A 27,076-nucleotide genomic window follows, 5' to 3' on the forward strand; every position below is an offset into this window, starting at 1 on the left:
GATACATGTCAGCCAGTCCACGGAGTCTGTGGACAGACGCAGTCTCTTATCTGTCACAAGACCTCCGGCAGCACTGAATGCCTGTTTGGAAAGCGTACTGGATGCAGGGCAGGCCACAGCTCAATTGCGTGATTGGGTAAAGCTTTCATTGCTTCAGCCAATCATGGCTTCCAATGCACTCTGCGGTGGCGCAGTGCATTGTGGTTATTTGGCAGGCAGAACAAACGGTCAAACGCTCCAGCAATTAGGATGTTCACTGAACAGGCGAACAGCCAATGCTCAGAGCCGAACCGTTCGCCCCCCAACACAATTTGTTACACAATGGAATACACTGGCTAACGCCATTAATTAAATGTCCTTAAAGCATTCCCACTTTTCCTCCATGTTTTTTGTTTCTAGGATATCCTCACATTTAACGTCATGGAGTGTGGAGCACAGTTTGGTAAAATTTACTCTCTTGAATTTTTATGTACTGTACATATCCTACCCTTGTGTCTACTTTTCCTATGATTTACAGTCAACGTACCATAATTGCCTTGTTTCCCAAGTTATCCCTTGCTTCCACATCTGCTATCAACTCTGGGTTTTTTGTAATTAGGGATGAGCCCGTTAAAACATTATGGGAAAATCACAGTGCATTGACGTCTGCTGATTGGCCAAAGCATTCACCTGACCTGCATGCTTTAGACAATCACAGCGCGCCCTGCTGTGAGAGCCAAGGGCAGAGTGCCTTTGGCCAATCATGGCTTAGTCTTCGCCCCACACTATGTAAGGCCGTTCATAATATAATAAAGGAGAGCAGCAAAATCACATTTCTAAAGGAAAAAACATAAATGTAAAGCTGCTCGCGGCTGTAATGTATTGTCGGATCCCAGCAACATACATAATTTTTTTTTCAATTGTGGGGGGTCCCCCCAATCCATACCAGGCCCTTCGGGTCCTATATGGATTTTAAGGGGAACCCCACGCCCACATTTAAAAAAAAATGGTGTGGGGGTCCCCCCAGATTGATACCAGGCTCCTTATCAGAGCATGCACCGGGCAGGCTGTAGAAAAAGGGGAGGGATGAGAGAGTGCCCCCTCCTAAACCGTACCAGGCCGCATGCCCTTGTCAGAATGTTTATACTGAAATAATAAAATAGTAGTGTATTTATGGAAATATGCAAACCTTGTTTTTGGGAGATTTACAATTTTCCTACAATACAAACAAGAAATTTAAGTTTGTTTATCCATGCTATTTTGAAAACAAGTGATGCAAATGATATTTAAAACATATATATTTATTAACTAAAATACAGTGCAAATTAAAATGTCCTTATTTCTTCTGAGAAATCCTCACTTCCTGTTCTTCTGCCTGTAACTACACACCGAACAGGAACAGGAAGTGAGGATTTCTCAGAAGAAATAAGGACATTTAAAAGCAAAATGGAAGGATGAGGTAAGTGAAGGAGGACTGCACTAAGGTAAAGGAAGCTATTTAGGGAAAACATTTTTTACCTTTACAACCCCTTTAAGACTTGGGTTGACTTATGTCATTAATCTTGTTTACCTTAACACTATGTAATCTCTTATCAAATAAACAGATCTTCTCCTTACACTCTTAAATGGACAAACAAAAACTGTTATATTGTACACAGCTAGATACTTTGATCAAAGCTTATGTTTAATTTAGAATGAATCTATTTTACACATACTTCCCATCAAAACCATTGTACAGGCTTTAGCTTAAGCTTTTTAAAGACAACCAAATCGGTGTATGTCTCTTAATATTTGGAATATAATTATTTCATACTGCAGTTAAAAATAATACAACTTCAACATTTGCTCTGCCATATATATTTAAATGGTTTTAGTTATGTGTATGCAAAAACAATTCAATTACCAAAAAGGTAAAACTAAAAGATTTATACTTTACCAGTTCTGTCTGTCTGAGAAGCTTCACATAAGGTAATGATGAATCCCATAAGACTCCTTCCAACCCCTACATTTTTGCGTTTCAAGATCTCCTCCTCCCAGCTTCAGTCTCCAGAGAGATCCCCGTCAGATTCAGATGTAGAGCCAGCGAGAGAGATAGCTCTCCCTACCTTCGGAGATTCCTCATAGCTCCTTCCTGCCCAAGATATAGCGAGGTGTAGCCAGAGATCCCTTCTCCCTGATGCCTTCTTACTTTTACCCCCCCCCCCCAAAAGTGTGTGTGTCTCATTACTATGTAATTGATGATGTCAAATGACAATGTGTTTTGGTAGGTTACCTTGACAACCTAGTATGCGGCCATCTTGAGTAATAACTATTTTCACCACCAGAGGGCAGTCTTGTATAAGGAATGACTTCTAATATTATTTTCATACTAAGTCAAAGATAATTTATGATACCCTGTGATTTAGGCTTCGCAAAACACAATTAATTGTCAAAAACTGTCAACTTGCTCAGCCATCCTGGCGGCTGGCTTAAATTTATGTATTGGGAAAAATAAACCCCACATAATTAACTAAGGGTTTGTTGAATTCCTTGAAGCTGAATTCATTGGAATGTAAGTTAAGCAGTTTTTAATGCTTTTAACTATTATAGGATCTTATATTTGTGACCCTTTTACCATAATGATATATATGTATCAAAGGGGTTTATATATGTTAACTACACAGATACATATTATGAACGAAACAATATTATTTAAGATATACAATACCATTGGAATTGTGAATAAGCCCTTTGGTTTCGTTATACAAAGACAATACTATGAGCTCATATCTCCTTTATTTTAACACAGCTGATCACATGGTAAAAGGCCGCTGTGATTGGCCCTTTAGCTCAATTTGTGTGACACAGTGATCATAGAGCGCGCTGCCCACACACTGCAGTGAGCGCACTACATACGTGATCATGGGAGGACAAACTAGCCAGCCGCACTGTAGCCATCATTTGGCAATAGCACAGTCAGCAAGTGGTTAATATAATATTAGTTCTGGCAGGGGAGGGCTGGCAGCCTTAGGCCTGGGGTGCAAGTCTAGTCATTGAACCACCGAATTAGCTCACCATCCATGGCCCATCTGGTTTTTCAATGCAGCCTCACCGGTGCAGCCAACTCCAGTGCCCAACAATGCAGCCTGATCACTGGGACAGGTTACATGGGGTGTATGTGGGTCAGCTAGGGGTGTCCGGGTCTCTCACCTCAGTGATCTCAGCTCAGCAGTTCCTTGCACGCCACGGCCTCCTGGGGGGTAATGCTCCTGGTCCTGGGGTCAAGTTGCAGCCAGCGGCCAGCCCTGCATTCCGACTCCCTGGCATGACCTGCCTCTGCCTGCTTCCAAGAATGTTGTAGTTTTCTCTGTGCTGCTCTGTTTTCCACCCACCGGAAGCTTGAATGTGGACTACAACTCCTGGAATGCAACAGCTAGTGGTCGGCCCGACTTCCAAGACCAGAATAAAAAATAAAATGGTAGCGGGAATTTTTAACATAAGTTAGGGCGGCCTGGGAGGCAATTGCCCCCTGCCCCCCAGCCCAGCCCTCCCCTGACTTCCGGTTCTCAGGTTAATAGGAAAAATATAGGCAAAACTTTTTTTCCATTTTGGATAGAGCAAGGGAGGGTTATATCCCCAGTTGGATTTTTTGCCATCCGTGTCCCATTGCGGAGATTTCCCTTCACTTCCTGTCCCATAGCCAGGGAGTGAGAGAAAATGCCTACGAACTAAGGGAATTCCTTGGGGACCCCCAGGTCACCAGAACTAGTGTCCTTATGGGAAGATTTCCCCTCTATTACTTTTCTGGGGACAACCCAAGATTTTCTTTTACTTTCACTTTCAATGATAATGGTAAACACGACAATTGGAGAGGGTGAATCTCTTTACCGGGGAGCACAGACAGCAATAAAAACTGACAAGCATTCAAATCCATTCTATCTAAAGCTAAAAGTTTCGCCTTTAGTTATACTTTTAAGACATGATTTTTATTTTTTTTTAAGTCAAAGGGTATTTTTTTTTCCTCTTTTGCTTTTAAGAGTAAATGAGAGTCTTTTCATAGGGCCAGATTCACAAAGGGGATACGACGGCGTATCTCCTGATACGCCGTCGTATCTCTGTTTCTATCTGTGCGACTGATTCATAGAATCAGTTACGCATAGATATCCATAAGATCCGACAGGTGTAATTGTTTTACACTGTCGGATCTTAGGATGCAGTACCGCGGCCGCCGCTGGGGGGAGTTTGCGTCATAAACCAGCATCGGGTATGCAAATTAGGAGTTACGGCGATCCACAACGGATTTTCGCGTTCGCTACGTCGCCGCTAGTCTAGTTTCCCGTCGCAAATTTAGTCGTCGTTTTGGGTGCCCTAACTTTAGTCAGCAAACGTATTGCTGTCTGAAGTATGGCTGTCGTTCCCGCGTCGAAATTAAAAATTTAACGTCGTTTGCATAACACGTCGGGGAATACGGAAGTACGCTACGCACGTCGCCGTTCGAAAAAATGACGTCACGGCGCGCAAAGCACGACGGGAATTGCGAAACGGAGCATGCGCAGTAGGTCCAGCGCGGGAGCGCGCCTAATTTAAATGGCACACGCCCATTTGAATTGGCCCGCCTTGCGCCGGAGGCTGCCGGCGTAGTTTTCATCGCAAGTGCTTTGTGAATCAGGCAGTTGCGATGAAAACTTGCGGCGGTGTAACGTATCTACGATACGTTACGCCGCCGCGATTCTACGTGAATCTGGCCCATAGATCCCAACTGTCCCTGATTTCGAGGGACTGACCCTGATTTGTAGCAATGTCACTCTTGCCCTCTTTCCTCCTCATTTGTCCTTCATTTTGGTCTGATCTATATAGATGTATATAAAATGCACTTTTTAAGGGCAATTCTGCAGACCCTAATGTAAGTGGGAACTGTGATGTAAATGGGAATACAGTGGACTCTGATAAAAGATGGTATCTGGGGACCAGAGGAGCCCCCCTCCCCCTTGTCATCAGAGTTCTGCCTAAGATCATGATCTTCAGAACTCCCCTTTACATCAGAATTCCCTTGCACTGTAGGGGGGAATCCTGCAGACTCTGATGTAAAGATGAACTCTGTGTTTTTGACATTTGTTTAACTTAAACACATGTTTATAGTGTAAATATTGATATCCCCACTGTTTAGCACTGAAAACTGGCATTTTGGCTCTGTCAGTAAATTTCATGATTTTTACAAGTAAAAAAATGTAGCTGTTTGTAAATTTGGGCATTTTTGCACTTTGGGGGGGTTGGCAACTATGAATCCTGGTAACCAACTACAAGAAACGTCTTACCTCTGTGCTTGCCAACACGGTTTTCTCCACCAAGTACTAAGTCTTACATGGGGATCAAATACTTATTTCACTCACTGAACTGCAACTCAATTTATAGCATTTGTTTTATGTGTTTGTTTAGTCATTTTTTTGTTTTTAAATACACATATGATAAAAAATGATAGACCCTTCATTTCTGTGTAAGTGGAAAAACTTACAAAATCTGCAGGGGATCAAATAATTATTTTATCCACTGTATAATATTTGGGTGTTCTAAGTAATTTTCTAGCAAAAAATACAAATTTTTACTTGAAAACAACAAATAATAATAATAAAAAAAAGCCTGGTTTTAAAGTGGTGAAACCTTTGCAAACTCAGGTGACAGTCATACCTCAGTCAGCACTATCCCCATGACTGCTTTATAAATATATTTTATGATTATATTACAATGAAATGTAAACACTTTATTTCAAAAGAATATAAATAGAACTCCAACATTAAAGCTTAGTTGAATTCAGAAATCAAAGAGGTGAAGTTCAGCATTGCAAGACGATGGATTGCACAACACCTAAACTCTATCATGTACATGGAATGGATTCCAGAAATTTTCTGGATTTATATTTCTCTAATAAGGAGGAGATGGTCTTTGCAGAGGATACTTTAAAATTTCCAATGGCGTGTTTTCACTATCTGTTCAGAACCGGTATGTACAGCATAGATTGATATTTTCAACCAAAAAAGACTAATGTACATTATAATTTTGTTAAAAAATCTAAGAGTATCACTCACATGAGTGGAGTCCCCATAGCTCTGTCCTCACAGCTTCCTATTGCTGGTAGAGGGGGAATGCTTTTTTCTTGCTCAAAAATCAAGCTGTTTCTATAGAAAAAGTTATTCACCTCACTTTGGGCTCTTCCACATTTTGTTGTGTTACAACCTGAGGTACATGAAATTAAATTGAATTTGTAATAAATAACAAAGATCAACACAAAAAAGTTGGGTTTCCTCTGGAGCGACCAATCGCCCTTCTGATTTAGTATAATTGGTTGAATGAAGCCTACCTTTGGGTAATTAAAGGGGTTGTAAAGGTTTGTTTTTTATTTTCTAAATAGGTTTAAGCTAGTGCATTGTTAGTTCACTTACTTTTTCCTTCAATTTCCCTTCTAAATGTTTTTTTTTCTTTGTCTGAATTTCTCACTTCCTGTTGCTCCTCGGTAAGCTTGCTCCCATCATCCATGGAGGTTAGTCAGCCAGAATAGCTTACTGAGGAGGAACAGGAAGTGAGAAATTCACACAAGGAAAAAAAACATTTAGAAGGGAAATCGAAGGAAAAGGTAAGTGAACCAACAATGCACTAGCTTAAAGTGGTTGTAAACCCACTTTTTTCACTTTTACCTACAGGTAAGCCTATAATAAGGCTTACCTGTAGGCAGGGCTTTTTTTCTGGGGGAACTTGGGGGAACTCAGTTCCACCACCTCTAGCTCAGACCCTTTGGTGCCTGCTCACCACAATCACTTGTAAACACAGAAGTCTGGTTTCTGTGTTTACAAGTCACAGCTCTGCACTCTGTGTGTAACCCCCTGAACTCTGCATTCTGTATGTAATGCAATCCTGGTATTTAATGCCCCTTTAAGACCCTTCTACTGTTTTTGAAATCTGAACGGGGTCGTGGTTGAGTTCCTGCACCTATTTTCTGAGAAAAAAAGCTCTGCCTGTAGGTATAAAGAATATCTTCTAAACCTGTATGGTTTAGGAGATATTCCCCTCGCAATGCACCGCTGATTGCAGCGGCACATGCGCAGGGGGGAATTCACGGCGAAAGGACCGGCAGCCGCCGGACCTTGCCGAATTTAAATCTCCTGCGCGCACACGCGGGAGTGACGTATGGCATGCAACTTTGGACCCCAAAGTCATATGACAAGCTGCACCCCATGTTTTCCAATGAGTGCCGTTCATAAGACTCATTAAGACTCATTAAGACTCATGCACACAGGACTTTTTTCCTTCCGCTTTTAGGAGCGTCATGCATTTTTTTTTTTTTCAGAGTAAAAACATCTCTCCATGTTATTCTATGTGTCCACAAAGTCTTTTAGGAGCTTTTAGTGGCATAGGCGTTTTCAAGCTGCAAAAAGCGTGTTCTTGAGCAGCAGCGTTACAGCTGTAAACATAGGTGTGCGCAGCCTATTGCATCAGGATGTGCACCCCAAAGCTTAAACACACATGCATGTGTGTGTGTGTATAAATATATAGGGCAGTAGGACATTGGACAGCATCGGTAGAGCAGAGGATGAGGTCAGTAGGGCAGAGGTTGGTGTCAGTAGTTTATTTTTATTTTTTTATTATTATTATTACATTTTTACAATTGCATTATTTTTTATAATATTTTTATACAATCATTTTTATTATTTTTCTTTTACAATTTTTTTAGGTTTCGCATTGGGGGCTTTGGTGAAATATTAGGGGTCTAAACGGGCCCCTGATGTCTCCCTTTTGACACATGTGTGTGTGTATATAAATATATAGGGCAGTAGGGCAATGTACAGCATCAGTAGAGCAGTGAACGAGGTCAGTAGGGCAGAGGTTGGTGTCAGAGTTTTTTTATTATTACATTTTTTTAAATTGCATTATTGTTTATAATATTTTTATACAGTAATATTTTAAATATTTTTTTTACAATTTTTTTCGGTTCCCCATTGGTGAAATATTAAGGGTCTGAACAAGCCCCTGATGTCTCACTTTTTAGACAAAGAAAGGGACTGAGGACAGAGATTCCCCAGTCCCTTTCTCTGTAGCCAAGCAGCTGGGGGAATCTAGCCAGCACAGGGTGATTAGGGTGTGCCCAGGCACACCTGGCACACCCTGTGCGCACGCTATGGCTGTAAAAATGCCTGACGTGGCTAAATGCATGTTAATGCTGTAGTAATTGGATTTAGGAGTGCAAAATAGAAGAGGGCAGAGAAACACTGCTAAATGCCAACACAGCTCAACACAGCTAAATGTGCATTAACGCCAATGATTTTTTTTAACGCACTGTGTGCATGAGGCCTTAAAGTCACAGCGACTTTGAAGTAGTTCCAGTACTAGTTTGGTCAGACTTTTATGCAACATGAGGGCCATAGACTTCAATGTAAACCCTCAAAAGTTGCATGAAAGTCACACCTGAATCATATACATGCGTGTGCAACTTTGTAGAGCACACGCAGTCACATGGTCAAAGCCAAAGACGCAACAAAGTCACACTCCTCCAAAGTGGCATCTCCTTATACTCTCCTTTCTCTCTCTCTCTCTCTCTCTCTCTCTCTCTGCTCCTTGCTCATCTGGCGCTTTCATATATGGAGGATAATGTGACAGATAATCGTGGCTGGCCTAGCAGGAAATCCCAGAGCCATATTATATATTGGTTGGGAACGATTTTTTAAAGCTATTTTCACCTAGCAGTGTCATTAAATGCCAAATGTTGTGAAAAGGTGAAATCTCTTTTTTGGCAGTGAAATTAGTTTTGGCTAAGATAACATCTGAATCTCTAATATTCCTGCAGGTCGAGTTAAGGGTACGTTTTTGATTGATATCAGCCTTGGTTCCGCCATTCACCATCTTTATTCCGCCTCCAATTTCTTCAAAAAAATTATCCTATTAAAATTCCAAGAGAGATGTATCATGGAACTGAACAGATGGCTACATGACCGTACCGGAGCATATGATTGGTCGCATACATCATCAGCCGCAGCTGAGTTAGAAGGAACGAGGTGACTTGTCCCCTAATGATTCCTCACTTCCTGACTTTTCTTTCAGGTTTCTTTAACGGCAACGTCTATTATTTTTGAGTATGTTTAATTTATTACGTTTTCTTAAAATATAACCTTTTTTTTTCATGTTTTTAGTCAGGTAACTTTGAAATATTGTATTTGAAAGTTGAAATCTATGGGCCAGATTCACAAAGAACTGCTGCGGCGTAACGTATCGTAGATACTCTATCGCATAGATACTCTGAGAGATACGACGGAGTATCTGAGATACTCTGTCGTATCTCGGCTGTGAATCTGGCCCCATGTTTTTATCCAGCAGATGGAGCTCTCAGCTCTTTATAATGATTTTATTTAGGCTCTCCTTATCTACTGTGCTGAAAAAGCCTATTCACATTGTGTAAAGTAGAAGTCCAGTCACATTTAAACTTAACCTTGCTCTCACCCCAATCCTAAGCCCTATACTAACTATCCTGTAAAGGAATGATGCCTATGCTTACCTATTCTGAGGGCTCTCCCTTCCAGACCGACTACTGCTACTACTGAATCACTGCTCAAGGTCGGTCTCCACCTGTACCGCCTCCACTACAAGGTGCTGGCCCCGTTCATTACACGCTTCACAGCCTGTACATTGTGGAGTGTCTATTTTAGAATATGTCTAAATTAAGGTGATATTATTGGATGTGTGGCCGACCAGACCCTTTTTTCTCTACTGTGAAGCACATAATGAACAGGGCCAGCCCCTGGTATTATGCAGTGGAGGTGGTACAGGTGGAGATCAACCTTGAGCAATGATTACTCGTAATCTATAGGCTTACTATGGGGCAGCCTTAGTCAGTTGTCCCTCCAATACTCTAAAGTCTCTGGGAGCCGATCATGTGACCAACCAGACCATTTTCCTCTACTGTGAAAAGCACATGTTCATGTGGTGATAGAAGAAAGGAGCAGAGTGACAGAGAGACAAGACCATCACTGTGCTGCTTCTCATTTCACTGTCCAGTCACAGAGTGGGGAGGGTCCAGCACAACCTGGGCTCAGAGAAAGTGGGTTGAATGATCCTGGCTCCTAAAATTTATAGATATAGTATAGAGTAGATATAAAATAAAATCCTGTTTATTTGTATTTGATCAGAAATTAGTGGATGTGCTTTCCAGATATGTTGGAGTAGCTGGTGTGTATGAGAGTGGTGTATTAGGCTGCCCATATTGAGCAAATGCCCCTATACACACATTCAAGGTGGATGAATGAATCCTTCCCGCCGACTCTCCTCCAATGCTGCGTCCCGCTCCCGCTGACAACCCTCCTCCGATGCTGCGTCCCGCTGATATGTCCGTACCGATGTCAAGCATGTCTTAGATAATGGGTCGGTGGAGGTAGAGGAAGAAGAATACCGGACAAAGAAGACAGAAGAAAGAAGAAGAGCGGAGGAAGAAGCAGTGGGAGAAGAGCAGCGAGAGAAGGAGAAGCCCGGAGGAGGAAGATGCGGGATAAGATGGAGGAAGACTAGAGAAAGAAGAAGAAACCCGCTGACAGTTGATGACTTATCGGTTGTTAGGGACGGTGCCCGGTTTCCCGACCCCCTCCTTAGCAACCAGCTATATACAGTGTAAAAAAGAAGCAAATCACTGTAAAAACGCATGTCCAAAAACGCTGCAAGCACCACAAAAAGCACTGCAGAAACGCTCAAAGGCAACATGCATAGATGTGAATCGAACCTTAATCTTGCCTCAAGTTTACTTTTTTCTTTGGGCTACGTCAGTCTTGTAATATTTAACCACACAGATTTACCTCTGAGTTCAGCACTTAAAGCGGAGTTCCACCCAAAAGTAGAACTTCCGCTTAATCCACTCCTCGCCCCCTTACATGCCACATTTGGCATGTCATTTTTTTGGGGGGGGGGAGTGGGGGCTTCAGGAGGAGTGGGACATCCTGTCCCACTTCCTCCATTCGCCGAGGGGCCGCTAAGGTGATACGTCATATCGCCTTTTGGCGGCCCCTCCCTGTAGGTGATCGCCTGGGACAGGTCCCAGGTGATCGCCTTTCCAATCAGATCGCATGTGCAGTGAGTGCCCGGCTGTAAAGCCGAAAGCTGTCACGGCCGGGTGCCCACAGTAGCAATGAGGACGCTGGCCGGAGAAGGGGGGAGAGGAGCGGAGCTCCAGCTGGCGCGTCGCTGGAACGTGGAGCAGGTGAGTGCAAGTTTATCAAAAGCCAGCAGCTACACTTTTTGTAGCTGCTGATCTATATATATAAAACTCAACTGTGTGTATGTATGTATGTATGTATGTTCCAGCATCACGTCCAAACGGCTAAAGATATTAACATGAAACTTGGCACACATGTTACTTATATGTCAGCAACAAACATAGGATAGGTGGTTTAACCCTTACCCACCCCCATTTGCCATGGTCGGGGTTTTCCTTTAAAGTCCCATTCAACTCTATGAGAAATACATGTTACTTCATAACTTCCAAACGGCTGTAGATATTTCGATAACACTTGGTCACATGTTACTTATATGTCCACTTAAACTATAGGATAGTTAATTTATCCCTTAACTACCCCCATTTGTGAGGGTCAGGGTTTTTGTTTAAAGTCCCATGCAAATCAATGGGAAATGTATGTTCCCACATAACTTCTGTACACCTGGAGATATTTCAATAATACCTGGTACACATATTACTTATATGCCAAATAAAAATATATGACAGTTAAATTAACCCTTACCTACACCCTTATATAAAAGATGGGTATATTTATATTACTATGATTTTCCTCCCCAAAAGGTTAAGATAGGAAGACCAGGCAACGCCGGGTATTCAGCTAGTTTTTAATAAACATGAAAAATGCCTGGAACTCCCCTTTAAGGGTAACTCCACTTGTGTGGGGAAAAAAAATAGCAAATGAAAAAATAATATAGCGTGCACAATTGCGATACAAGTCATATTGTAATTGAATGTTATAAAAAAAATACCTTTCCTTTTCAATCTGCAGCTGCTCTCTCCTGGGAACAGTGTGTTTTCCAGGAGACAGCAGGGGGGGTGGGTTGGGACGGGAAGTGGCGTAGACTCTCACGGTAGTCTATGCCTGGAAGGGGGTGCAAAATACCTGTCTTGGACAGGTATCTGCACCCCCCTCCCCCTGAAAGGTGCCAAATGTGTCACCAAAGGGGGAGAGGGTTCCGAAAAGTTTAATTTTTGGTTGGATATTAGTTATTTTGTCCTTGATCCACTCAGATCAGTTGGGCTTCATGCCTAGAGATCTCTTAAAGGGGTTGTAAACCCTCTTGTTTTTTCACCGTAATGCTTCCTATGCATTTAGGTTAAAAAAAAACTTCTGTCAGTCACCGGCCCCCCGTTTTACTCACCTGAGCCCTGGAATTTCCCACACCGAGGACATGCTGTCTCTATGCCTGGGGTTCTCGGCTCTTGATTGGATAGATTGATAGCAGCGCAGCTATTGGCTCCCACTGCTGTCAATCAAATCCAATGATGCGAGCGCCGGGGGCGGGGCCGAGTCCTGCATTCGACAGCTATGGACGTCAAATGCTGGACTTCGGGAACGCGCCCGCCTAGGGGGTTATCTAATGCGGGGAGGAACCACGAGAGTCCCCGGGGGACCCCAGAAAATGGTATTCGGGGCCACTCTGTGCAAAACAAACTGCACAGTGGAGGTAAGTGTGACATGTTTGTTATATAAAAAAAAAAACAACCTTTAGTATCACTTTAATCTTAGACGTCTGTTCATGAATCTACAGGCCTCCCATGATGACATTGGCACAAGAGCTCTAGTTGCTTATAGATGCAGACAAGGCCTTTGATTTGGTTGAGTGGGGCTAGATTCGGCAAAGAATGCAATATTATGGTTTCAACAGGTCTCTGTTGTGAATTTATTAGCTAATGAATGGACCTGTGTTCCCTTCCCTCTCTCTAAGGGGACAGGGCTGCCCACTTTCCCTACCCCTTTTGCTCTGGTGGCAGAACCCTTAGTGATGTAACCCCTTTATACATGATTTATGAATAGGCCCCTTAGTTGAGACTGTTTGTATGTATGCAGATGACATGCTTCTATATGTCAGACTTAGGCCCCCCTTTTCGAAACACTTTTCAGACCATTGAACACTTTGGGAAATTTTCTGGTCTCAAAATGAATTGGGACAAATCCTAGATCTTGCCTCTTGACAGCTTCCTGCCACGCAGTGATCAAGATCCTCTATCTCTGACAAGGGTTAGTGAATGAATGAATGAATGAATGAATGAAAAACTTATAAAGCGCGGCGCATGCGAACTGAATCGCTTCTGGGCGCTAGTTGTTCGTGTCTCATGACATCAAAAGAGCAGAGTTTTAATCTGTCTTCTGAAAGTCAGGTGGTTTTCCTCCAACCGAATGCTGGTTGGTAAAGCGTTCCATAGTCTAGGACCCTGAAAAGCAAACCTTCTTTCTCCTTTGGACTTGTATTTGGTTTTTGGTACCCTGACCAGATTTTGGTCGGTGGATCGCAGAACGCGATTCGAATTGTGAGGTTCTATCTTGTCGCAAAGATATTGCGGAGCCTTCCCATGGATGCACTTATGTGTCAGGCAGAGTGCTTTAAATGCAATTCTGTCTTTTACTGGCAGCCAGTGAAGGGTTCTCAACGAAGGTGAGATTGATTCCCATTTTTTTTCCCAGTCACCAGTCTGGCGGCCGTATTCTGAACGACTTGCAGACGGGAGATTTGGTACTTTGGGAGTCCGAGGTACAGGGCGTTAGCATAGTCCAGTCTGGAATTCACGATTGTTCCCACCACGACTGCTACGTCTTCTTTGGGGATAAATGGAATAAGTCTGCGTAGTAGGCGCAACAGATGGTGCGCTCCGCTGACTACTGACCCTATTTGTGCGTCCATTGTCATGAAGGTGTCGAAGATGACCCCGAGACTTTAGACTTTGGAGCTAGGGGTGATGATTTGGCCCAAAATGGGCGGGGGTGTCCAGGTTGTTGCCAGTTGACTCTTTCGGCTGGCGTGAAACATAAGGAGTTCTGTTTTTGAACTGTTGAGTTTAAGATAACTCTTTGTCATCCAGTTTTCTATCAAAGAGAGACATTTCTCTTAATTGGGATGATGATCCTTTTTGTTGCAGATGCGAAAATACAGTTGCGTATCGTCTGCATAAGAGTGATAGAGTAGTTCTTGGCTACTGATAATATCAAAGAGAGGGCGAAGATAGATGTTGAAAAGCACCGGTGACAGGGGGGATCCTTGGGGGACTCCACATGACACCGTGCGCTTTTCCGACGTGAAAGAACCCAATTTAACTGTTTGTGATCGGTTTTCAAGAAAGGAAGAAAACCATGGTAAATCACCTTCTGCGACTTCTGCTACCTTGGCTAGTCGCATCAGTAACAGTTTGTGGTCTACCGTGTCAAAGGCTGCGCTTAGGTCCAGCAGAACCAGGAGACAAGATTCTCCTTCGTTTTGCGGCCTCGAGGGCATCGTCCCATATTTTGAGTAAGGCCGTTTCTGTCCCGTGTCCGGGACGGAAGCCTGATTGTAATGGATCCAGTAGATTGTGGGTATCTAGATGCTGTTGCAGCTGTTGTACCACTACTTTCTCCATTATCTTGGAGAGAACATTTAGGCCTGTTATGGGACGGCGGTGAGTTGGGTCCTTGGGATCCAGGTTAGTTTTTTTCAAGATGGGCTGGATTGTGCCCTCTTTCAACAGGGATGGCACTGTGCCTTCCTTAAATGACTGGTTTATAAGCTGTGTGATGGGTGGTGCCAGGATGTCGGCACATTCCTTCAGCAGTTTGGTGGGGATGATAAATGAGCTAAAATATCTGGGTGTGCTAGTTACTAAGCCCCCTGCAAATTATACCTCCCTCAATATTGAACTCTTTTATAATATGGCTAAAGCTAAGATTCAGACTTTCACTAGGGGTCATGGGAAGGATACATCTGGTCAAAATGATCCTGCTACCTAAGATACTGTGCCATTTATGGCACTCCCCTGTCTATCTACTGTACCTCTGAAACATCTTGAAGCTATACTTAGGTCCTTTGTCTGGGACTCCAATAGACTTTATTTGTCCTGGCGCACTTTAAAAAATCCTACAGGTTTGGATGGGGTTGCCTTGCCAGACTTTAGTCTCTAATGCCGCGTACACACGATCAGTCCATCCGATGAGAACGAACCGATGGACCGTTTTCATCGGTTAACCGATGAAGCTGACTGATGGTCCGTCGCGCCTACACACCATCGGTTAAAAAAACGATCGTGTCAGAACGCGGTGACATAAAACACAACGACACGCTGAAAAAAACGAAGTTCAATGCTTCCAAGCTTGTTGTTGTCCCAGTTGGCTGCAGGGTCACTGATTTTAGTACAGATGATGTGTAACTACACCTGTGACGCCTAATCCAAGTTTGAAATACGTTTTGTTTTGACCTCAAAGTCACTGCAAGATTCTTTCAAAATTTGAGGACAAGTTCCTTGTCGGTTGTGTTATACCGCCTGCTATACGTGCCCTGTGGTTACATCCATCGAGAGACCATCTGTTATATAACCACTTGTTCTCTGTTACACACTTTTCCACGAAATCCTTGTCATCGTCCTAAAGAAGCCCCACGGCAAAACGTGCGTCGGCGACTTCTAAGGATTTTGTATACAGTGGTCATTTTTTGTATTTGTATTTTAGAACTATGTGCTTTTTTGTATTATATTGATGATATTAAAACTTTATTTTTAACATACTTCCTTGGCCTTAAAGTCTGACCATCAATATCTACCTGTAGTTATTGTTCTCCTTCCACTATATAAACGGATGCGGCCCATGTGAGTGCTATCCCTTTGTATCCTAACCTTCCCCTCCCTTTTTCTTTCCCTCTTTCTTTCTTTGGCCCTCCCTTCTTTTCCCTCTCTATTCCCAATCCTTTCTCATTTAATGCTTCCAAGCATGCGTCAACTTGATTCTGAGCATTCGTGGATTTTTAACCGTAAAACAAGTTGTCTTTTTTTTAACCGATGGTTAACTAACCGATGGCGCCCACACACGATCGGTTTTGACCGATGAAAACGGTCCATCAGACCATTCTCATCGGTTTAACCGATCGTGTGTACGCGGCATAATACTCTGCTGCCCCAGTTCTATTTCAATTATATTGACAAATCGTATAATCTTATATTTCATACCCTCCTCTGCCCCACTCAGAAGCAGATGTCACCCAGTTCCCCAATATCACATGATCCCACTAACCTACTGTACCATTACAAAAGGATAGGGATGGGCCCCAAACCACACCATAATTAAACGAAGTAGGGCCCCCCAAAATCCATACCAGACCCTTATGCGAGCATGCAGCCTGGCAGGTCAGGAAAGGGAAGGGGACAAGCGAGCCCCCCCTCCTGAACCATACCAGGCCACATGCCCTCATGGCTCTGCCTCCCCCAAAGCATCTTGTCCCTATTGTTGATGGGGACAAGGGCCTCTTCCCAACAACCCTGTGCTGTGGTTGTCAGGGTATGCTATGCAGGCAGTGGGGCTTACTCCCTACCCATTCGCCAAAAAAGCATAATAAAGTAATAACCTAAAAGAAACAGTTTTTGACAAGTCCTTTATTAAAAAATTAAAAAATATTGTCCCTCGATGTAAATTCATCATCATTTACGACACCCGACCAGAAAAATAGAACAATTTCAAAAAGCTCTTGCCTCCTGGGACCCCCCCCCCCCGGTCTTTGCTTTTACAGTTCTTATATAGGCAAGGGGCGTGACATCAGAAGGGGTGCCACCCTCGGTGATGTATCTGGGTGGCCCCGCCCCTTGCTTATATAAGAACTGCCAAAATGCAGAGTGGGCAATCGGTGGGAGGCCTCGCAGGAGGCGAGAGCTTTTTTTATTTTTTAAATTTTTGGGGTCTGGCGGACGTCATGATTGACAATGGATTTACATCAAGGGACACTATTTTTTTATTATTTATTTCTAATAAAGGATTTGTCAAAAACTGTTTCTTGTGGTCTTCACTTTTTGACACTTTTTGGTGAATGGGTAGGGGTACAATGTACCCGATACCCATTCACATAGGGTGGGGGACGAGCCCCTGCCACCCCAAAGCACCCACCCCTCCATATTGAGGTCATGTGGCCTGGTATGGTTCAGGAGGGGGGCGCTCACTCGTTCCCTCCCCTTTTTTGACCTGTTGGCTGCATGCTTAAATAAGGGTCCGGTATGGATGTTGGGGGGACCCTATGCTGTTTGTTTTTAAAATGTTATCATTGGGTTCCCCTTAAAATCCATACCAGACATAAAGGGCCTGGTATGGACAGGGGAGGGGGACTCCAAGCCAATTTTTTCTTTATTTTGTTACCAGCACTTTTTTTATTATTCAGCTGTCAGCGGGGAAACCCATTGATAGCTGATGACTCAACGGTTGTTACGGACGCTGCAGCCGGCTTCCTGGCCCCACTTCTTAACAACCAGCTTACACTGTGCCATGACTGGGCAAAGTTTTGCCCAATCAGGGAGCAGAATGCACTGTGCAGAGCACAGTACATCGAAGGGTGATTGTTGGGGTGAACACCCAGCGAACACCCTGCAGGGGACCTTGAGGGACCCCTGCCAGGAGGGGCTTTACCTTGGGCTTGAGTTCAGGACGCTGACCTGGAAGGATTCCACCACAGGAGGCAGTTGGAGGGACCCTATCCAGAGAGATAGTGAGAGCAAGGAGAGACAGTGAGTAGATCAACACAGTGCATGGACAGACAAGGGGAGAGACTGCCAGCTGTAGCAGTGCTCCTAAAGACAGTAGTGTGCCAAGTCTTCATCCAACCTTGCTCTGGGGAGTCTCCATGTGTGTGTCAGTTGGGAGGACTGGTAAGAGAAAGCAGCCAAGTGAACTGGGACGAGCCTCTAAGAAGAGACAGAAGGTTGTGTGAGATGCTGTTCACTCCACATTGAGAGAGAAACATTATGTGGTTTGTGGCACCATCAGTAAATGGCCTCCATTCCAAACTTGGACAGAAAGAAAGAACATTTTGGTCAGGGGGACTTTGAATGAGGCCTATCACTATATAGAGTAAGCACATAGGATATAAAGCACAGTATTGCTTGTATGTTGTATATAGTTTTTTACATAATATCCAACAAAAGTAATTTATTTTGGGCGACTGAATGAGAGATGTAAACCAAAAAGCAGTCATTGCAAAGAACACATTACTGTAACTTGTGAGATCTTATACAGCATATTCAGTGACAAAAAATGTATACACAAAATTGCATATACCCAAGGCATGCTAAAAACCACATATACATATTGACGCCATGGTACTTTGCCATACCATGGGATGAAGACAAGTCCTACACAACATAGGCCACTGGAAGGGCTGGATGGTATTGAAAAGTCTTGAGGGGAACAATGTAAAAGATATATAAAATCATCTGTATGGACATCATGCATCTATGTGGATCCGACGCGTTTCGTTTACTCCACATTGCAACTTTACCAATGGACTGTTCCTAGCCTGTAATGGGCTGTTGCTGAACTAACTAGAGACTGTGGGCCAGATTCACATATAACTGCGGCAGCGTAACGTATCGTCTATACATTACACCGCCGCAAGTTTTCAGCGCAAGTGCCTGATTCACCAAGCACTTGCGTGTAAACTTACGGCGGTGTAACGTAAAGGCGTCCGGCGCAAGCCCACCTAATTCAAATGGGGCGTGTACCATTTAAATTAGGCGCGCTCCCGCGCCGGACGTACTGCGCATGCTCCGTTTTGAAATTCCCACGGTGCTTTGCGCGAAGTGATGTACTTTCGTATTCCCGGACGTCTTACGCCCAAAAAAAATTCGAAATTCGACGCGGGAATGACGGCCATACTTTAACATGGCTCGTCTAAAGTTAAGCCATGTAAAAGCATGCTTAACTTTGCGATGGGAAAAAATTACTAGCGATGACGTAACAAACGCGAAAACCTTCGCGGATCGCCGTAAAAGCTCATTTGCATACCCGACGCTGGAAAACTACGCGAAATCCACCCAGCAGCGGCCAAAGAATTGCAGCCTAAGATCCGACGGTGTAAGTCAATTACACCTGTCGGATCTTAGGGCTATCTATGCGTAACTGATTCTATGAATCAGCCGCATAGATACTCTCAAAGATACGACGGTGTATCAGGAGATACACCGTCGTATCTCTTCTGTGAATCTGGCCCTGTAAGTTCCCCCAGGAGTGAGCCAGCAGGAGCTGTACAAGGGAACCAAGTTTGTGCAGGTGGAAGGAAGAAGAGAAATCTGTAAATAGGGAGGAAGTTGTCCCTGGTTTTAATTGTTGGACATTTTCAATTTGGGTATCACATAATCCCTTACCTTACACCATCCAAGTTATCACCCCCTAACAAAATAACAGAAAACAAGCCAAAGGTCTGATCACTGTGTCTGAATACAAGGAAATGCTGTGTGACTGGCTGTGCAGTAGTGGGGCACCCTGACATCAGCAACTCCTACGGGGGTAGTGCTACACTAGTATGACAATTTTATTTTAACTTGCCAAATTACAGTCTAACTGAATGTTGGCAGAGTTGCTCATCACACCACATGACTGTATATTGAAATCTTTCCTGTAATGTCCATATTATGTATTTTTTTTTTCTTTCAGAGATCAACTTCAGGAGAAAGAAATGCGCCTAAGGTCGTCCATCAAGCAGATTTTGAAATGTGATTTTGAAGAGGAAAACATAACTTCCCCGGTGCTACTACCACTTGCTGATTGTATTATCAGTGCGGTGATACTGGAAGTTATCAGTAAAAATGAAGATGAATACATGAAGAATCTGGAGAAGATAATAAAGCTGCTAAAACCCGGAGGCCAACTGTTACTTATTGCGATATTAGATGCAACTTACTGGACTGCTGGAACAGAACGGTTCCATAGTTTTAAATGTAATGAGGAGTTTGTGAAAAACGCCTTTGGTAAGGTGGGTTTAGCCATTGATTACTGTGCAGTGCAGAGGAGACGCAATGTCAGCGATCTCACTGATTATAAAGCTATTATAGTCATTGTAGGACGCAAAGGGGAGTAGATGATTGGAGCCAAATAGAGCCAAATAGAATTATGTAATGATCTACTAATGGCAGCCAGAAATCACAGCAATTGTGCTAAAGTCAGTAATGTTATTTTGCAATAAATAATGTGTGAAATTGTGTTATCAAATATCGCTATCTTAATAAAGATCATTCAGAATATAAATGTGTGTTGACCGTACTAACACTTAAAAAAACTGGCCAAAAAGCAGGGGTCGTCTTATACGCCGGGTCAGCTGCTCGGATGCCTGCTGGATGTGTGGTAATACTGTATGTAGCTTCGGCTAAATACAGTATATACCTATTAGCCAATCCTGGTGAGCGATCTATTCAAATGAATACAGAGGGATTGGGGTAACAACCTCTGCCAATCCGAGTGCCTACATACAGTAGCCTGCTTGGATTCACTTTGAGAGTCAGAGAAGCGTGGGCTGATGATGTTACAGGCTCTGCCAATCCAAGCAGGCTTTGTATTCATTAGTAGAATACATCGCTCGCCGTGATTGGCTTCAGCTCCAGCAAGAATGAAGAAGAATATGGCTCCAGAAGAAAGAAATATGAAGCATCGGAATAGGGGTCGTCTTATACGGTTAATACAGGCAAAAAATCTTTAAAAAACTGTAAAATTAGGGGGTCGTCTTATACACCCGTCGCCTTATACGCCGGCAAATACGGTAAATGACTTATGCAAAGTACCTGCAAAAGGGCATCTGCAGGTCTTCAGGCAGAAGCTGCATGGTAGCCAATTACAAGATGTGCTGAACAGGATTTTTGAGGCCACATAAATGGAGCAATGTGAGTAAAGAACTATATTTAGGGTTGCCACCTGTCTAGGATTCACCCAGACAGTTTGGGTTTTGAATTATGAGTCCGGGTTTTAGACCACCTGAAATCCGGACACATTATTCAGCCTGGACCATGGCTTCCCAGCATGATTGCTGGCTGCAGTTGTCTAAGCCGAGAGTGTCTGTTACACTCTCCTTCACACTGCCCAAAGCAAGCACTAATAAAACCCCCTCCCCACAAACATATACAGATGGGAGAGGAGAGAGGGCTTGATCTGCTCCCCTTCCTCCCACCCCTATCCCCTCCCACCCCTATGTGTCTGCCCACACTTCAGGGGCATGGTAGGGGTTGGGTGGGGCAACTGGTGGCAAATTAATTCTAAGGCCTGGCTACTTACCTGAGGCCAGAATTTCCGAAGGCGTAATGCCGCGTCGTTCTCTCCATGGCTGATCGGCTCCACATTGGATTGATTGATAGCAGCACAGCCATTGGCTCCCGCTGCTGTCAATCAAATCCAATGACACGGCCGCCGGGGGGCGGGGCCCAATCATACAATTGGTGGCTATGCTCACTGACTGTATAACACAGGAGCGCACCCGCAAGGTAACTCCCTTGGGAGAGAGCTTCCCAGAGGGGGTTAGCTCTTGCGGGGGAGGAGCCTAGGCAAGAGTGGAGGTAAGTATGATATGTGTTTTTTTTTTTTTTTTTAAACTAACCCATAGTATCACTTTAATTATATCCTATGACCACACGATTGGCACAGAGATATAGCGCTGTAGTGTATTGTGTTTTGTGGTTTTATCTTTATACTTATGGTTAATGGTATATCCTGATATATTTACCACAGCGCTGTCACTTTAAAAGCATGAATATTTGCCTTGGACTGCTTGCTGTCCATCAAGTACCAGAATTTTAGGCAGTTGTTTGTACTATTAATCTCTATCCACAGCGCTGTCCTTCTCATGCTAATATTATCACACCAATATTACCATACACGATCTCATCATATATGCATTTGTGCATTTAATAAAACATTTATGAAATTGGTATAATCATTTCTTATTTCTTGTTATATCAATTTCATTTTTGTATTTAATGCAGAAATGCATACAGTATATGATGAGAACATGTATGGTACTATTGCTGTGATAATATTAGCATGAGAAGGACAGCCCTGTGGATAGATAATGGTGTATGCTGGTTCCAGTAGTTCCTCTGCTCCCAATTACTTTGTTAAGATTTCTGTTTAATTTCTGAGTAAGGGAGACCCCACTGTTCACAGAGACCCTGCCCTGGGTGGAGGATCTGCCAACGTTATTAACAAACTCACACTTCCACTTACCGACGGTTCTGGTAAGTCGACAATTTTAAAAAAGGCCGATATGTAAAAAAAAATTGTAAAAAAAATTGCAATAAGCGTATATTGATTGGTTTGCGCAAAAGTTATAGCGTCTACCAAATAGGTGATAATTGCATTTTTATTTGTTTATTTTTTTACTAGTAATGGCAGCGATCTGCGTTTTTTATTGTGACTGTGACATTGCGACAGACATATCGGACACTTTTGAAACCTTTATGGGACCATTCACATTTATACAGCGATTAGTGCTATAAAACGGCACTGTTTACTGTGTAAATGTGACTGGCAGGGAAGGGGTTAAGACTAGGGGGCGCTGAAGGGGTTAATTGTGTTACCCAGGGAGTGATTCTAACTGTAGGGGGAGGGGACTCACAAGTGGAGGAGACCAATCTGTGTTCCTCTGTACTGGGAACACACATCTGTCTCCTCACCTCTGACAGGACACAGATCCATGGTCCCGCTGTAATCACGGCAATTGCGGGTGCCCGGTGGGTATCATGGCCGCCGGGCACGCTCAACGGGTCCCAAGCGATGCCGCGAAAGCCCAGGACGTCATATGACGTCCACCCAGGATGGGAGATCCCATCTGTGGACGCCATTTGAATATGGGAAAGTGGTTAATATTTAGTAATATTTCTAGCCACATACAAAGCTCTTAGCACTTTTATACAGCTCAGTAGCTCAAGCAAAAATTTACAACAGAACTGAATGAGTCAGGAGACAATCATTTCCAAGTTTCAAATTTTTCTGTCTATAAAGCCTGGTACACGCTAACAGTTGTTTTTTTTTTTTGCAGGCTGAAAAAAAACAAAAAAAGGGCATGGGAGGAACCACTTTCCTAACTATCCGATGTTAGCGATCTCCCCCGCTGAGCTATTGTGTTCTGCCAGAACACACTGGTCAGCCATCGGCTGGGAACACTGATGGAGTGGCGATCAGCAGACCTTTTTCGGTAAAGCCCTTAAACAGAAGGGCTGAATATCAGCCAATTTGTATTGAATCATTCTATGCCACCTGACATGCGGCCCGTGTGCGTGGCTTTTAAAGGAGCTGTAAAGTCAGAAGGTTTTTTATCTTAATGCATATATATGAAGATAAAAAGCCTTTTGTATGCAACAGCTGCCCCAGAACCCCTGATACTTACCTGAGCTCCATCTATGTTCAGCGATGTCCACGAGAGTCTCAGCCATCTGAGACTCTCCCTCCTGACTGGCTGAGATACAGAATTTGCTCCCGCTGCTGTCAATCAAAATCAGTCAGCCAATCAGGAGAGAAAGGGGGTGGGACCAGGCCACATGTTCCGTGTCTGAATGGACACAGGTAGCTGTGACTTGGCTCAGGTACCCCCATATCAAGCTGCTTGCTGTGAAGGCACTCAACAGGAGTGAGGGGCCATGAGAGCCAAAGAGGGACCTCAGAAGAGGAGGATCTGGGCTGCTTTGTGCAAAGCCACTACACAGAGGAGGTAAGTATGACATGTTTGTTATTCTTACAGAAAAAAAAAACGAGACTTTACAATCACTTTATTTCTGAATATAACTTGTAGATGTTGCTGATAAATTTAGTGCGGAACCAAAATTTACATTCTTCATTCGCAGAATATTAAAAACTTTCCCTGTAATGCCCATTTAGTATTTTATTCAGAGATGAAATTCAGTAGAAAGGGATGCACCTTAACTTAATTTGATCAGGAAAAATGAAAATTAATACATTAAGAATCCAGGGAAGATCTTAGGCCTCGTACACACAATCGGTTAAACCGATGAGAATGGTCTGATGGAAAATCAAAACCGATCGTGTGTGGGCACAACCATCGGTTAAAAATCCATGCATGCTCAGAATCGGTTATTTATCCATAGGTTAAAAAAAAGCAATCTTTAAATTTAACCGATGGATTCCTAACCGATGGAAAAAAAAACGATCGTTAGTAGGCACAACCATCGGTTAAAAATCCATGCATGCTCAGAATCAAGTCGACGCATGCTTGGAAGCATTGAACTTCCTTTTTTTCAGCACTTTGTTGTGTTTTACGTCACCGCGTTCTGACACGATTGTTTTTTTAACTGATGGTGTGTAGGCGTGACGGACCATCAGTCAGCTTCATCGGTTAACCGATGAAAACGGTCCATCGGTTTGTTCTCATCGGATGGGCTGATCGTGTGTATGAGGCTTTAAAGCTGCTTTCTTTCTTTTTGGGTTATTATACAGATCTTACATGGTTGTTGGAGAGGAACAGATCCAATCAGGACTTTGTAAAAAAAATACTCCTATTAAACCGGTGTTAGCCATTGATTACTTTGCAGTACAAATTAGACTCAATGTTAGCGATCTCACCGATTATATCGCCATTATGTTCATCGCAGCTTGTAGATGATTGGAACCAACAGCATTCATCTCTGTGTGCAAAAGTTACAAAGCATCTACAGACAACAAGTGGCAGTCAGACAGCACTGCATCTGTGAAGTCAGAAATGTTATGCCGCATACACACAGTCGGAATTTCCGATTTTTTTCATTGGATATTCCGACCGTGTGTATGCCCCATTGGACTTTTTCCGTTGGAAATTCCGACGGACTTAGAAAGAGAACATGTTCCGTTTGTCTGTATGGAATTCTGACAGAGAAAAAGACATGCATGCTCGGAAACAATTTTACGCATGCTCGGAAGCATTGAACTTAATTTTTCTAGCCTCGTCGTAGTCTTTTAAGTCACCGCGTTTTTGACAGTCGGAATTTGGTGTGTCCGTGTGTATGCAAGACAGTTTAAGCGGAATTCCGACAGAAAAACTGGTCATGTGTACGTGACATAAGTTTGCATTAATATTAATGCAGATCAATATTGAAATAATATTGTTATACCTGTATCTAATAAACACCACTGTGTGTCTTATTTATCTATAAAAAGCCAATATGTTTCAGAACAATTATAGGCAATTATTGGCCTTGCTGTCAAAAATGTAAATGATATGCACCTGTCAAACAGATGGGGGAAAATTGGTCCTTGGGTGTTAATTGTGCTCATGAAACCTACACCAAAAAACTTCTCCCAGATGAAATCAACACCCACAAAGCTAGGCAGCCTAGACAATCTTTCAGAGTCCAGGTCCAGAAAGCACTTAATCAGTGACATCGGCATTAGGGGCCTGATAGCTGCTGCTAATTCAGGCCTGATTCATTTTGATACATGTCAGCCAGTCCTCGGAGTCTGTGGACAGACGCAGTCTCTTATCTGTCACAAGACCTCCGGCAGCACTGAATGCCTGTTTGGAAAGCGTACTGGATGCAGGGCAGGCCACAGCTCAATTGCGTGATTGGGTAAAGCTTTCATTGCTTCAGCCAATCATGGCTTCCAATGCACTCTGCGGTGGCGCAGTGCATTGTGGTTATTTGGCAGGCAGAACAAACGGTCAAACGCTCCAGCAATTAGGATGTTCACTGAACAGGCGAACAGCCAATGCTCAGAGCCGAACCGTTCGCCCAACACAATTTGTTACACAATGGAATACACTGGCTAACGCCATTAATTAAATGTCCTTAAAGCATTCCCACTTTTCCTGCATGTTTTTTGTTTCTAGGATATCCTCACATTTAACGTCATGGAGTGTGGAGCACAGTTTGGTAAAATTTACTCTCTTGAATTTTTATGTACTGTACATATCCTACCCTTGTGTCTACTTTTCCTATGATTTACAGTCAACGTACCATAATTGCCTTGTTTCCCAAGTTATCCCTTGCTTCCACATCTGCTATCAACTCTGGGTTTTTTGTAATTAGGGATGAGCCCGTTAAAACATTATGGGAAAATCACAGTGCATTGACGTCTGCTGATTGGCCAAAGCATTCACCTGACCTGCATGCTTTAGACAATCACAGCGCGCCCTGCTGTGAGAGCCAAGGGCAGAGTGCCTTTGGCCAATCATGGCTTAGTCTTCGCCCCACACTATGTAAGGCCGTTCATAATATAATAAAGGAGAGCAGCAAAATCACATTTCTAAAGGAAAAAACATAAATGTAAAGCTGCTTGCGGCTGTAATGTATTGTCGGATCCCAGCAACATACATCATTTTTTTTTCAATTGTGGGGGGTCCCCCCAATCCATACCAGGCCCTTCGGGTCCTATATGGATTTTAAGGGGAACCCCACGCCCACATTTAAAAAAAAATGGTGTGGGGGTCCCCCCAGATTGATACCAGGCTCCTTATCAGAGCATGCACCGGGCAGGCTGTAGAAAAAGGGGAGGGATGAGAGAGTGCCCCCTCCTAAACCGTACCAGGCCGCATGCCCTTGTCAGAATGTTTATACTGAAATAATAAAATAGTAGTGTATTTATGGAAATATGCAAACCTTGTTTTTGGGAGATTTACAATTTTCCTACAATACAAACAAGAAATTTAAGTTTGTTTATCCGTGCTATTTTGAAAACAAGTGATGCAAATGATATTTAAAACATATATATTTATTAACTAAAATACAGTGCAAATTAAAATGTCCTTATTTCTTCTGAGAAATCCTCACTTCCTGTTCTTCTGCCTGTAACTACACACCGAACAGGAACAGGAAGTGAGGATTTCTCAGAAGAAATAAGGACATTTAAAAGCAAAATGGAAGGATGAGGTAAGTGAAGGAGGACTGCACTAAGGTAAAGGAAGCTATTTAGGGAAAACATTTTTTACCTTTACAACCCCTTTAAGACTTGGGTTGACTTATGTCATTAATCTTGTTTACCTTAACACTATGTAATCTCTTATCAAATAAACAGATCTTCTCCTTACACTCTTAAATGGACAAACAAAAACTGTTATATTGTACACAGCTAGATACTTTGATCAAAGCTTATGTTTAATTTAGAATGAATCTATTTTACACATACTT

General features: G+C 43.1%; 1 protein-coding gene across 1 annotated transcript; it reads left to right on the forward strand.

Moving 5' to 3' along the window:
* The first annotated feature begins 5,753 nt into the window (after positions 1-5,753).
* Positions 5,754-20,225, forward strand: LOC120915631 (nicotinamide N-methyltransferase-like). The gene is made up of 3 exons (XM_040326300.1): positions 5,754-5,955; positions 8,792-8,999; positions 19,635-20,225. The coding sequence occupies exons 1-3, from the start codon at positions 5,805-5,807 to the stop codon at positions 20,056-20,058; spliced, it is 783 nt and encodes a 260-aa protein (XP_040182234.1). The 5' UTR covers positions 5,754-5,804; the 3' UTR covers positions 20,059-20,225.
* The last annotated feature ends 6,851 nt before the right edge of the window (positions 20,226-27,076 follow it).

The sequence above is a fragment of the Rana temporaria genome, chromosome 10 (genome assembly GCF_905171775.1).
Source record: "Rana temporaria chromosome 10, aRanTem1.1, whole genome shotgun sequence".
NCBI lineage: Eukaryota > Metazoa > Chordata > Amphibia > Anura > Ranidae > Rana > Rana temporaria.

Coding starts and splice junctions, on each gene's coding strand:
- LOC120915631 (XM_040326300.1), top strand. CDS start 5,805: ATGGATTGCACAACACCTAAACTCTATCATGTACATGGAATGGATTCC. Junction 5,956..8,791: donor TCACTATCTGTTCAGAACCG/GTATGTACAGCA, acceptor ATATTCCTGCAG/GTCGAGTTAAGGGTACGTTT. Junction 9,000..19,634: donor GCTGAGTTAGAAGGAACGAG/GTGACTTGTCCC, acceptor TTTTTCTTTCAG/AGATCAACTTCAGGAGAAAG.